Raw genomic sequence first — 14,642 nt, 5'->3', positions numbered from 1 at the left:
TCTAATCCTACTGTACCTAAAATTTGGTCCTGCGGGACTGTCATTCGGCAAGCACCCATTAAGATTGAGCATATTGTATTGAGCAAGGGTTAATGCAAGTAGCGTTGCATTTGAAGAAGGGCCCTTTTCTGGGCATGAGGCAGATGGAATACCATAGCAACTTAACCCCTTCCCTGCTCATGACGGAACCGTTCCGTCATGAGCCACGGTTGCCGTGTGCTCATGACGGAACGGTTCCGTCATGACAATCCTGTCGGCGGCCGCTCCGCCTGCGCGGCGCTGTTTCCCCGCCTGTGCGGGGCGACAACGCAAATGGGCGGAGTCATGACGGAACCGTTCGGTCATGAGCACAGCTCAACTGTGGCTCATGACGGAGCGGCTCCGTCATGAGCACAGGCCCGCCGCGCTGCCCCCCTGCCCCCCCCAGCGCTGCAGCGGAATGTCCGCAGCAGCGAAGGGGTTAATAGATTATATAAACATGCATCAAAGGTACTAAAAGGGATTCTTAAATTGAAGTTTCCTGCTAAAATAATCTGTGTAGATGCAAAGCAACAGTACAGGGATACTATGCAGGTATCCCGGCCAAACACCTGCGACGACTGCAACGCATCCAAAACGCCTCTGCTCGATTGATCCTCAACGTCCCTCGCCGCAGCCACATCACCCCACACCTGAGAGACCTACACTGGCTCTCCGTCGAACAGAGGATCACCTTCAAGCTACTCACCCACACACACAAAGCCCTCCACAACACCAGACCAGCCTACCTCAACGGCCGACTCAGCTTCTACACCCCCACCCGCCAGCTCTGGTCCGCCAGCCTCACCCTCGCTGCTGTTCCCCGCATCCAACAAACGACCGCCGGCGACAGATCCTTCTCCTTCCTCGCCGCCAAGACCTGGAACATCCTCCCCACCCACCTACGGCAGACCCAAGACCTGCTCACCTTCAGAAGACTCCTCATGACCTGGCTCTTCGAGCAGTAGCAGCACCCCCTCCCCTCAGCGCCTTGAGACCCTCACGGGTAAGTAGTGCGCTTTATAAATACAATGATTGATTGATTGATACATCAATGATAGATCCTGTTCTAATAGTATTAGTTCTGTTCAGTCTTAAACATATTGCAGTTAGGCAGGATATAAACATTTAAACATATCAACAAGTCATCAGCATTAACAGCATTTGCAAGCAAGATTGAGCAACCTAGTAGCCAGGTACATATTGTCTCTTGACGGATAACTTGCTAAGCAGTAAGAACTGATACAAGAGTCAGCAACCCTCCCATTGCTCAACCAGAGAACACTGGAGGGTGTGCACACTTACTAACTGCAACAAACCCATCAACCAAATGGCTGTCTTGCAACCAGGTCTCTTGCAGCATTAACACTGAAAATTCCTCTAAAATTGAGCTAAACACAATTGATTCCTTCAATGAATTGTATCCATGAATGTTCCATACAAAGATTTCGCAGGATGCCCAGACACATAGGGGGCCAATTTATGAGGCTGTTTGCGTTGCTCTTGCACCACGCAACATGGTGCAAGAGCGAAGCAAACCTTAAGACAGACTTTTGATGCCACACAAAGCCACTTTGCATGAATCTGAGTGGCTCCAAGAATCTGGAGTCACGTAGGGCATATCACTACATAGCATTACTCTTCCCTGGGAAGGCATTCCATCTGCATTGTGCGTGTATTCCCAAGCTACTCCCATAGTTATTGACACATTCTCAGATTTAGAAGCATGCGTAAACCTGGGAATTTGCCAAAATTATACACCTTTCCAGGGGTGGTGTAACAAGGAGAAATATCTTTATTTCTCCTTACTCCTTCCTCTTTCTATGTGCGCTTCATTATGCAGCATACATAGAAAGAGGAATATACCTCCCAGGATTGTTTTTGTCCAGGAAGTTGCCCGTTCCTGCACAAAAACAATTTAGCATGCAATGCTAGCACCCTTGCACCATGGTGCAAGGGTATCTGCTTTGGAGCTAGGCAGCCAAAAGGGAGAAAGCACAGTGGAAAGGGCAGAAATGTGCCATTTTGCCTTAAATACGGTGCATTCCTTCCTTTTCCCTCTCATGCAGTGCAGCAAGGTGACTTGCTGCGCTGCACTGCATGACTTCCCAATAATTAGGCCCCTGATCTGCCAAGTGTCTCTCCCCTCTGTTCCAATCATTTTCTCGGTCTTCTCGTCTATGTTTACAGTATCGCCTTTGCTCTTGAGTGGGAGATCTCTCAACTTCAACATTAGTGGAGGTAACTGTTAATATGCAGTTCGATTGACCTCCTCTTCCTGATGGATAGAGAGGGCCTGAAACCTGTCGAGGCCTTTCCAGGTGGGTTTGGTCAAGTTGTGTCGGGACGAGACCATGAGTACTTAACAATGGTTTATTCGTTGTATTTGAATTTGTAATTGGCACATTTGTAAGAGAGAATCTTGAAAATCACATCCTTCAACTTGGCCAGAATCCTCGCATAGCATTACCACTGGCTGATTAAATCACCACTTCTCTCAACAATTTGTTTTGCTACTATGTTGGAAAAGAAGTCAATTCTTTTCAATTCACCTCCTGATGACATCCTAAAAGCCATCAGATCTCTGTCCCTAGATGAAATCTTGTCCAACCAGTGGACCATTTGGAAAAAGTCACTTTGAACGATTAAGAGAGGTGAATTTCTTATTTTTTCTTTTCCCTTTATTTGTTGCTTTAAAGTAGAGCGTCTTTTTATACATGCATATGGGCTGGTCGCTTTTATCAATGTTTTTCTTTCCTACATAATTTTTTCATACATAATTTTTTCATTTTTCCATGTCTACTCTGACTACGAGTGGCTGAGAGGGACTACCTTTGCTCAGGCTTAGGGACTGATTCAGGTTTCCCAAAAGTGGATTGCTTTGAAGGAGTTTCGTTCATATTTTTCAGGTGAGTTTTCCCAGCCAATTTATCAGTTAATTTTGATGAAGCACAATGGTTAACTCTCCTGACATAATTCTGCACGGTATATGCAGGGTATTTTCCTTTACAGGTTTGTGTTAGACTTTCCCTTTCGTTATCTTAGCTTTACAGTAATTGATCTTAGCTCGTGTTTGAAATCTAAGGTATGATGAATATGAGAATCTTAGGGTCCTTTTCTCCAATAAAGTTCACCTCTATGGTATGTCATACTGGGTTGTCTTGATATATACACACTTCCCCCATAAGAGGAATGTATTTGTGACTTAATTTCCTTCTCATTTTGATCTAGTCAAAAGTTGTCTATCTAAGTTTTGGTTGGGACTTTTGGAACTTTTGAATTCACATCCAATGCACTCTGAATACTCTCTAAAAGGAAGACCTGCCTTGCCTGCTGTATATTTAGTAGAACCAAAGACTTCAACACACCTTCAAATGTAGTCTGCTTTAAACTGAGCAAATTCAGCATTGAGTAAACTTTCCGCGCATCCACAGAACCAGAGCAGGGGGAAGATCCTTCTCCTACATCGCGGCCAAGACCTGGAATGAGCTCCCCACCGACATCAGACGTGCCCCCTCTCTGAAAACCTTTAGACAAGCTCTGAAGACCTGGCTCTTCGACTGAAATGGTACTGCTGACCCCTCCCCCCCCAGTGCCTTGAGACCCTCACGAGTAGAGCTCTTATAATTCCCCTGATTGATTGATTGAAGAGTAATGCACTGACGAATGGATCATTGGGGAAGAAGGACCACCTTAGCTGGATCTCTCCGACAATCTCTCAGTTAGCGCATCCTGGGAGGCTATATTTTGGAAAATATTTTAGGACAGATGCAAAGGCCTCTTAAGTTGGGGTGACAAAGATAAAAGTGGTAGGCATGGGGACTGTATTTTAAGATCCACTAGTAAATCCACTAATTACCTAGCCCAGTCCCTTGATCAATCCCCCCTCCCAGCTCCAAACCCAACTACCATAACTTACCCTTATTTCCTTGTAGATTCCCTTCTATCATTAACCTACAAGCATCACCATTAACAGTATCATTGCCAATGTAGGACAAAACAGTGGAGGAGAGATCACAGTTTACCGCCCCCTCTCCCATTACGAGGTCACTTAAGACATCACCTAAACCAGATTTGACTCTTCTGCTGCAATTTCACTGTTGGTCCACCCTACCCCTCTCGAAGGTGCACTCTCAGTTGTCCCATTAATTAATAAATCTGGAATGTGAGCGTCTACTTCAATCTGAGAATCTCGAGAGGCAGGAACAAGGGCAGGGGGTATAGCCGCATTTATACCAATGTCAGGGTTTGTACAACCGGACATCTGCGGTAAGGAACTGTTTGGAGCAGGCATAGATGGTCTTGGCTCTTTCGATGTATTGTTTGACGAGTTAAAATATAACAGAATTCGGCATGGTACTGGACATACTCCGTTCCTTTTCGACTCAACTGCTTTGTTTCCTTCATCGAGTCAGAGGATGTTCTCCGATTAATTTTGAAAGGTAACAACTTAAAATGTTTGCCTGAGTAGGCACTTTTTACACCTGTAGAACGGCTCCTGCTCATTGCGGGTACAACTTTATGCCAATCACCATTCCCCATTGTACGGGTAGTCCTGTTATTTGGATTACTGTTCCCCCCTAGATAAAAATCATCACTACAATCATGATGGGAGCCTTTTTCTTGAGCATGGATTAGAGCACGAAGACTTCACATTAAGCGCTGTTGCTGGAGTGCTTTCTGATTCCTGGGAGCCATACCAGAGATGTAATTTGGCCTAACTAGACCTAGATCTCAAAAGTCATGAGTCTCTTTAATTTTATTTGCACCAAACCAGGATGGTGCCGGCATGACAAATATTCTGGCAAAGACGCCTCAGTCAACACAAATTCACCAGCATTAAAAATCTGGAAGATCTTAGGAGTCCAAATAAGGACATAAGCAGAATCAGGTGTTGACTGAGCCACAGACTAAATAAGTCGATATCTGTGTTTCCCACTTGAAAACCCCACGAGGCCACTCCTAGATCAAGAGCTGGTGGTGGATAATAGGCCAATGGTGCTCTTAGGTCTTATCAAATATCACATATATAATCCGGTTATAGCATGAAATCTAGTACGGTGAATTAGGTTGGGAAAAACCACCACATCCCCAAATGAGTGGTCACAAGGCCACTTTACTTCAAATACCAATCCTCTGCACACGTTTAGAAAATTAACACAAAGTTGCATTTACAAATCACAGTAAGGTTTGTCTTTTATTTCTCAAAGTAATTTATTCGAGTTTTTCTGTAGATGGAGTCCGTTCTGTACTTCACTTAGTCTGTTGCTTAGCCGCTGGGGGTCGCGTAACTAGTTAGCATGGAGGAGTCTCATTCGTTATCGGAATTAACCATATTAACTAGTTATAAGACAAACCTTACTGTGATTTGTAAATTCAACTATGTGTTAATTTTCTAAACGTGTGCAGAAGATTGGTATTTGCACTCCTAGATCAAGTTCACATGGTTCCTCAATCACCACCCATCTTCAAGCTGCTAGAGTGAACTATATGAAGGAAAACAACACAGGGTGCAAAAAACATTGTGCATCTTTAGGTATACAGATTGGTGTACATTTTGAGGAGATCGGAGTTTAGCAGCTAGCTTAGAAAGAAAGGAGATACTTGAGGTCACCAGAGTCTGCATCAAATTGCAGGCATAGTAATAGAAGGGCTGAAAATAGCCCGCAGCTCCTACTTCAGGCGAGCCACCCACCAGGTGCAAGCCACACCAAACTGGCCGCCTCCACACGATGAGGGGCCGCCACACCTAATGCGCTTACCAGCCACCAAATGCCACTCACTGCCACCGGCTCAGCTCTTCAAGCAATTTCTGCCCCAGCCACCACCAATTTCCTTGCTGATGTCTGCAGTTCCTGCAAGGCAGGCAAATGACAGGAGGGGCAGGCGAGGGCACAAGCGTACTGTGAGGTTCGACTGTAGCTAGGGCAATCTGTTGGCCAATGGTCAGCTGTCGGGCAAGTCACCAACAAACAGCCAATGAACAGCAGGCAGACCTCTGGTGACGATCTCCACACTTCTGCTGCAACTCAACACGTAGCTCCTCTTTCCTACACACAGCATCACAGCATCACACGCCCATCACAGTGTCCCATCACACGCTCATCACAGTGTTCGCACCATTGAAAACTGGACAGCGGTATTTCTCATCTATGCCAGCTTGTATTGTGAAACATTCCCAGAGAGGTGTATGACTTTAACAACATGGATGTTATCTGGAAGGTACACATAACATTCTGGGGGTGGTACGCCTGGGTATGGTATGATGAGGAGTTCATGTTCATGGCCCGAATGGAGGAGAATACGGATCTAGTAAGTGGGGGAAACTAGACAATGACTTGTGGCTACACATGATAGGACCAGCATGACCAACGGTGCTGGAATTTATGGTGATGGGTTAAATTGGTACACTGGCCCTTTCAGAGTCGGCCCACCTGGGGCCGGGTGGGAGCATTGAGGAGGGGACAGGCAAGATGAGGAGGAGAGTGCTGGGAATTTAACAGGGGTTTCTGCAACTGGGAATATTGTAAATTCTGGCATGAATGCTCACAGTGTGTAGCCAGGCATCCTCTAATACACAGCAGAGGGTGGGCACAAGGTTTTTCAAGACACGGGCATCAGTAGCAACACAGAAGAGTAGAGGCAGAAGGGCACATGGTAGGGCAGGGAAAGGCTCCTACACCAATTATGCTACACCGCTTGGCCTACTGGCGGCAATGGTATGAGGAGGGTCAGGACAGTACTTTGCTACTATAAGGGTTCAGGGATGGTTTTCATTTGAGCTATACCAGGTTACAGTTTGAGATCGTCAGAGAACTTAAATTCAGTAAAAGAACACCACCAGGTTGTGCAAGGGAAGTTGTATAAGGAGATGTGAGAAGGTAGGATGGCAGGTCCATTTGAAGGGTGGCTAATACACAATATGATTGTGTCTCCGATTGAGGGTGTTCTAAAATAGCAAAAAATGCAGTTCATCCAGCACTTCTTGTGGCCAGATGGAGTGTCTGTAAATGATTTCATATCAGATGACTTTTCAAGTTTCTTATTCCTCAGTGTATGTGGCAATGGAATTGGTTAATAAAGAAAGCTCTGGTGCATGCATGGCTAAAAGTGACATCAAGTCAGCCTTCTGCTGCGTACAAGTGCATCCGGACGATTGAGATGTTGGGGAATAGTGCGGGGTTGGTCTTATGACAACATGGCCCTGCCAATGGGGTGCTCCATTTCCTGTATCCTTTTTGAGAAATCTAGTTCCTTCTTACCATGGCTTTTCATGCATGTGATGGGTTACACAATGGTGACATTACTTAGATGACTTCTTTGTGGGCATATCCGGCTCTGTGGACTGCTAGCGGATGCTGGTAAGTTTTCAGGAGCTAAAAGATGAAGTGGGGGTTCTCCTGGCAGAAGAAAAAACGGTAGGGCCAAGCACGGTTTTTACATTTTATAGATCGATGCAGAGAAAATGGAGTCGCGGTTGCCAGTGGATAAAAGCATGCTAGTGTGGACCTAATTGAGATGGGAGGTGTTTCTGGGACACTCGAACATTGAATTTTGAGTGGTACGGGCAGGGAGGATGTTTTGCAGAAGATGGGGACTGGCACTGTCAAGGTTGACTCTTCCACAGCATAGAGTGAGACTTAAGGCAGGAGTGAAGAAGGACTTGAGAATGTGGCATACTTTTTTTTTAGCATTTCAATGGCAGAATTGGGTGATGAAAAGGAATGGCAGATTCAGCTTGCATCAGATGATTCAGATGTAGCAGGCGAGGGGGTTGGTCTCTACTGGTCAGGACATTGGTGTGTGGCGTGATAGCCAGAGGAGTAGCAGCATGGGGCAGAAGCATTGCATTCTTGGAGTTTTTTCCACTGGTAGTTGGAACAGTGGTTTGGGAGATGAGGTCGCAAACAAGAAAGTACTGTTTAACGTAGACAACATGGCGGTGGTACACACTGTGAACAGGCAATCTGCTAAGGATACATGGGTGCTTAAATTGTTGACAGTTTTTGTAATGGCTTGCCTGAGCTGTAATATTGTGTTTAGAGCAAGGCATTTACCAGGGATCAATAATGACAAGCAGATTCTTTGCCTCATTCCCAGTGGTTGAGGTTTCATGGTCTAGCTCTGGGTGTGGACAAGAACAAGATAATGATGCCAAATGAACTGTGGCAGGTTGACATCAGAGGATGCTGCAGTTGGTAGCCGGATCTTTGACTCATTCAGAGACGAAAAAATAAGGGCAGGCAGGGTTGGGGAATTTGAAATTAGGAGCGAAGAGGAGAAACTGTGAAGAGGAAGAGTGGATGAGAAGAGAGGATGTGGTATATGTCATCATGGGTATGATTGAGAAATTATGGTTGAAGGTGCAGGTACTGCATTTGTCGGTCAGTGATTGTGGGGCTTCACACCATCAGCAAGAGAGCTCGGGATGAGGTTGCTAGAAGGATGGGTGTGGGAGAAAGGCTCTTAAGGGCGGACAAGGAAGCCACTGAGATGACCTGTTTTTCTTTAAGTGATGGGTATCTTTCTGGGTGTGCACAGTGAGGAGGTGGAATGGGTATTGTTTTCTTGTATAATGAGATGCATGTTTTTCAGGGCCTTTCAGGTGTCAGAACTGTTGGACAGGAAGCGAGAAAGTAGTTTGCACTGATCTGTAGTGGACGTGACATGTGTCAGTTTAGTGATGTATACTTAGGACGGTCAAAGACGGATCAGAAGGGACAAGGGAGCATAGTGAGGTTGGGGGTTTTCCTGGACAATAGGTTTTGTCCAGTGCAATGGTTTAAGACATGGCAGGGGCTTGTGCAATTCAAGGAAGGTGATGTGTTTCAACTGCAAGACAGGTCCAATGTAACAGCATTTCAGTTATTGTCAGATTTACATAAAGCGTTGAAGGGGCTGAACCTCCGATCCCAAGAATATGAAACACATTCATTTGAAATAGGAGCAGCAACTCAAGCAGATACACTGGAATGGGATGAAAGCACGATAATGCGTTTGGGGAGGTGGCCATCAGATTGCTACAAGCGCTTTCTTGTTATATTATTTCACCTTAGGTGCTGTGCGGGGTCCGGCCTCTGAGGAGATGGTTATTTGGATTGTGTGACACTCATTTGTGAAGTGGGCACAGAGACAAGCATGAGAGAGAGGGCATGGGGCAGATTTGGGTTTTAGGGAACACAGTGTGAGTGTACGATGGCAGAGTAGAAGTGGGATGTTATGGCATGCATTATTACCTGAGTTGAACAAGATGCTAGGGGTCGATGGCTGTCCGGACGTATTGGTTCTCCATCTGGGGGAAACGATATGGTGTGAGAGAAGACTCTAGTGCTGATAAACGCAATAAAGGCAAATTTAAGGGAGATTAGAAGCTTGTGGGCGGGTATGCCTGTCTTATGAACAGAATTGATACCTAGGAGAGAGTGGAGGCGGGCGGAGAGACAGGCAGCTATTGGCAAGGCAAAAACTGAACACAGAAAAGCGAAGGCTTTGTAGAGAGAAAGGGATGAGTCACATCATACACCCAGAGCTGAGATTTGATGAGCCACAGTTCTTCTGGTAAGATGGTGTAAATTTGTCTATTTTAGGGATAGATCTTTACTTGGCACAATTAAGACTCATTGTCGGTGACATTGAGAGTGAAATTAGGATTACGGTAGTGGCAAATGTAGTAGGTTTGGTCTGTTTATGAATGGCTTTGGGTTTGTCTGGGTTGGTGGGGGTAAGGAGGGGTGAAAATCTATTTATTAAAGTTTTTGTGGGTGGCGGTTTGAGAGATCTTTTTCATTGTTAGAAGCTGTTCTGTTGCTGGTGTTGGTGGAGCACTTGAAAGATAGGGGGGAGTAAGTAGATGTTTGCAGAATGCACGAAATTAAAAGTTTACAGTTTTAGAAAAATATGTTAGTTCAAGATGTGCAGAAGAGTTACACTGACAGGTTGATTTGTGGGTGATTGGGGGCTGTTAGGGGTGGGAGGTAGGACATGAAAGTAGGCACAGAAGGATGTATGATGAGGTTCATAGATTTGTAAAGCAGTTGCCCAAAGATATGTATATATGAGTTGTAATTCGCACCTGCTTCATTAAAGCAGACTTTTTCATACCTACAAAGTGTCAGTGCTCTATGCTGTGCTCTATAGCCAAGCAGAGGCATGGGGGCAGCTGACAGGAAAAGGGCTGCCCCCCAGTGTTTTTTCAGCTGTGGTACACTCCAGAGGATTGTACACACAGTTGGGCTCCACTTAGTTGGGTGGATGGTGACAGTGCCCAAGATGCAGTTTTTAGACTACCAGCCACTCTTTTGCCTAAGGTGACATGGTGGCTGGTAGCTTGTTGGCTTAGGCAGGTTTTTTTTTTTTTTTATTGACCTGCCCACCTTTGTCTCTTTTTTGTGAGACCGGAAGGGTGTTTTGTAGGGAGGTGGTATTATGGGGCTGGTGCACAAAAGAGGGGTCACCTACAAAGAAGTCACTGATGAACAGGTGCAGAGCGGTTGGAGGAGAAGTTTTCATGGTTGGAAGCTGTTTTATTGTTGTGGAGGTGGGTCCGCAGTTGAAAGGGGAGGGGGGGGGGGCAAGAAGATGCCTAAAGAAAGCAAGAAGTTAAAGGTTTACAGTTTTAGGAAGAGAAGTTAGTTCAGGATGTAAAGTAGAGTCACAGTGACAGGTTGAATTGTAGGTGATTTGGGGGAGATTATTTAGGCTGGGGGGTAGGACAAGGTAATTAGCACTGAATGATGTGTAGTGAGGTTCATAGTTTTGTAAGGCAGTTGTTCAGGGATATGTATATATGAGTTGTAATGTGCACCTGCTTCATTAAAGTCACAGTGGTCTCAGCTGTGCATTACAGCCCAAATGCTGCCTGTAACGCTCCGTCCGCTGAGGTACACCATTAAACTGCTGCCTGCAGCTCGTCTGTGTCCCTTCTGTCCTGCCCGGCCAAAGAACACGCTCTTTGATGTTAATGTTATGAAACCATAATTGGTTAAAGCAATCACTGCAGATGTTGTGTGAGATGTATGATGGAACCATGCATGGCTTTACCACGCGTCCATTACCACACATATACCTTTACCACACAAATTTTAATCACGCATATGTCTTTACCATGCATACCTTTACAACGAAAATGTAACCCATTTAGGTTAATAGGTGGTAACTAATTTGTAAAAGGGAAGGGATTCCCTGGGAACCCCTTTCCATTTACGAGTAGAAAACATATTTTTTAAGAGCAGGCAGTGGTCCCAAAGACCGCTGCATACTCTTGAAAAATAAAACTGTAAAGTTTCATTTGTGCTTTTTAAATGCATCATGTTTTCCTTTGAGGAAAACTGGCTGCATTTAAAACAAACATTGGCATAGCCAATAGTCTTTGGGTCCTTATAAGTGTTTAATACTAACAGACCTCCCCCTATTCAGTTCTTAATAGGTGATACATCCGAAAATAATTAAAAGCCTCATTAAGCCACAGATATATTAATTTTCTTTTAGGTTTATTTTTATGAAAAAGATGATATGGGAAAACAATTCAATATGGACAATTTCTATAATTTTTGCTTACAAATATCAAAAAGAGCCAACCTTCGCAAAGCAGAAGTGTCAACAATACACAAAATCATACCTCACAAAACACTACTAGACAAAACATACAAGCAGACAGTACATGAATTGAAAAAAGAAAGAAAAAACTGAAATATTTCACATATAAAATGGTCATAAAGATTACAAAAGTAAACAATCAATATAAATCTACACATAGCAAAGCAAATCCTTCATATCAATCAGTTAACAACCAAAGCGCCGGCGTGCGTTTCGGAGTGGACCTACAGTCCACCAATTCCTTTGTTAGGGCACAGAAGATAATGATCATACGGTGGTCATAAGTCCCATCCGGGAAGTCTTTTGATTGAGTTAAAACTGCGAGGTGAAGGGGCTCCTTAATAGCACACTGTATAATCATAAACCATCTGTGGACAATAATGAGGCATAAGAAACATATATATACATATTAAAAACAAGATTAGATATATCTATTGGAGCTAACCACAACCAAGAAAACACCAGAGTAGTGAGATCAGTGTGGGTCGGTCACTCAATTTCCCAGATGGAATGTGAGAATACAAGATACATAGTATGTGAGAGTGCCTAAGCGCCGAAAAAAACAAAGCAGGTGCCCAATGTGGAAGAAAGAAAATAAGCAGATTACTGAGAATACTCTTTGATAATTTAGAGGTATAGATACTCAGAATAATATGAAAAAGATAAGAAAAATAGAAGAATAGACAGGACCAATCCTATATAATTACCGACTTATTGTATGTCAGGCTTCTAGCTGCCAACAGATAGAAGACAGTCTAAGTGGAAGTGGAGGTACCAGAGAGAGTGGACCCCTTACGAAGTGGTACACTGCAAATATAAAGAAAAAATAAATATAGAGCCCGTGACAATTGAAGAAAATATACCATATGGCTATCGGGTTACTAAACTTACTCTGTTTATGTAAATCAAGGGTATACAGAAGTTTCCAGAGATGTGCCAGTGAATGGATAATCCTCAATGAAACAATATAGACGTGCCCTGAAAGGACGACAAAACGGAATAAGTATGAACGCATGCGTAATTCATGACGAAAAGTAGATAAAGAACCTAGTAGTATAGGGGTAATAGTACATATAACTAAAAAAAGATAGTCTAGCCCTAAAGTCTGCTTACTTGATGAGGATATGTTGATGCTGCTTGCTGTATTCAATTCACACATGCCTCATATTTTAAAATTGGAAAGGTGCCGTGGACCAAAATACGAAATAGAGTCTGGAAATAAATAGAACATAGCGAATCAGGGGAAACATGTTTAAGACTAAGACTGTAGTGCATTCGCTACAACTCCTATAACGCCACTTGCGCTTACCTGATGAGAAGATAAAGTCCGGTACGGCAAAGTCTGCGGCCCGTCAGAGAATCCAACCTATTCGTGCCGCGTCTATGGTAATAAATACAAGGCAGAATTCGACACACCTGAGTTACGTCCGCACGCAGGACGAAGAAGAACTAGTGCGCGTAAGGAAGTGCGCCATCTTGAGTGTATACGAGTGTCTTGTCGACACAAAAACAAATAAGTCGAAAAAACAAAGGACGAGTACGTCTATAATGAGCTATTTTCAAATAAGTAAATGAAATAGGGCATATAATAGAGACTCAGAATAATAATAAATACTACTCTATATACGGGCAGTCTGGGGATGAAAAAAGAAATAAAAACAGACAACCAGTAAAAAAGAATACAGTCTAACTCAAAATAATGCAAGCCTAATTCTCAAAAAGGAGGTTAAACGCTGATACAGAAAAATAGTATAAACACATATATAGGATACATCGAAAAAATATCACCAGAAATAAGAGTGTATGGTGTCAGAATAAATGGTACAGATTGAATAAAATTATAAAGCAATATATCTCAAAATGCATATAGAAAAAGGAGATATATCATAAGTAGAAAATAGAGAGTGCAATGCGGATGCTCAACTAACTGCTACAAAGTGATGAAGAACCTTCCAATGAAATATAAGTACAAGAACAATTGTTGAGTACCTATAAAAGGGATGAACAACCGAAGATAGAATAATTATAATAAGGCATTTTGCCAGGGGCAGCATTCATTGAGTCCTGTAGTCGCAGTACGGAGATTAAAAATCCAGAATACTTCTCTTTTGCTCCTAAGGCCATTGATGTTGTTATCCGTGGGATTATGGACTTTTTCTAGTATGGTCCATTTTAACTCATTGTCAGAATGTTGGTGATCCAGCCAGTGCTGTACGAGAGGAGCCCCTCTTCGTTTATTTTTGATCGCTGATTTGTGCTCACTGAAGCGGGTTCTGAATTCTCTGCCCGTTTCACCCACATATCCCTTATTACAAGGGCACAAAATTAAGTAAATAACGTTGGCAGATCTACAGTTGGTCATTTCTTTAAGTTGGAATTTGTGCTTATCCCATAGTAATTCCGAAGATACTATAGCTGCACTACAAGCATCACAGTTCCCACATCGGTGGTTTCCCATCACAGGAGTGGTACCCATGATAGATCTCTGATTAAAGGGTTTAATATCATCTAGTTTGGTTTTGACCAAGATGTTACGTAGATTTCTATTCCTTCGAAAGGCAAACAGAGGTCTGGGCAGTGGGTTAGACTGTTGTCCAGAGTTTAATATGTGCCATTGTGAACAAGTGACTTGGCGTAGTTTGTTGTTAAGGGTAGAGTGTCTGGTAACACAAATGAGCTTGTTTTTGTCTTTAGTTTGTTTTTCTTGGAATAGGGCATCCCTATTATAGTACCTGGCCCTTTTGTAGGAAAACCGCACGAGCACAGGGAGGAATCCTCGACAAACAGCCTCATGCATCAACCCAAAATCCAGTTGGTAAAATACCGATTCGCTAATAGCTCCCGGTATTAAGTTAAAAATACCCAATCCCAATGCATCAACCCAAAAGCAGAAATCGCTATTTAAGGAATCCTTAAATAGCGATTCTTTAAATAGGGATTCCTTAAATACCGATTCCTTAAATAGGGATTCCTTAAATACCGATTCCTTAAATAGCGATTGCATTTAAGGAATCCCAAAGTGAGATTCC

The 14,642-nt window shown here is 43.5% G+C and overlaps 1 protein-coding gene across 3 annotated transcripts in view; it reads right to left on the bottom strand.

Moving 5' to 3' along the window:
* The window catches only part of LOC146798253 (uncharacterized), a 52,060-nt gene extending 39,000 nt beyond the window's left edge, over window positions 1–13,060 (bottom strand). The window contains exons 1-5 of one of the 3 annotated variants that reach the window (XR_014969134.1): window positions 12,923–13,060; window positions 12,727–12,825; window positions 12,505–12,591; window positions 12,321–12,420; window positions 11,487–11,981 (exon numbers count right to left, since the gene is read on the bottom strand). Coding sequence is in view for 1 of the 3 variants with exons in the window: in XM_085627946.1 (XP_085484072.1) it covers window positions 12,505–12,591; window positions 12,727–12,772 (133 nt within the window). In the remaining 2 variants the exon portion in view is untranslated. Of the gene's footprint in view, window positions 1–11,486; window positions 11,982–12,320; window positions 12,421–12,504; window positions 12,592–12,726; window positions 12,826–12,922 lie in introns of those variants that run through there. The other 2 variants (XR_014969135.1, XM_085627946.1) reach the window with 2 other exon arrangements.
* Between the last annotated feature and the right edge of the window lie 1,582 nt (window positions 13,061–14,642).

Source organism: Triturus cristatus, chromosome 9, assembly GCF_964204655.1.
Source record: "Triturus cristatus chromosome 9, aTriCri1.1, whole genome shotgun sequence".
NCBI lineage: Eukaryota > Metazoa > Chordata > Amphibia > Caudata > Salamandridae > Triturus > Triturus cristatus.
Note: the sequence above shows the minus strand (reverse complement) of the source record. Positions and strands in the feature narration are given on the sequence as shown.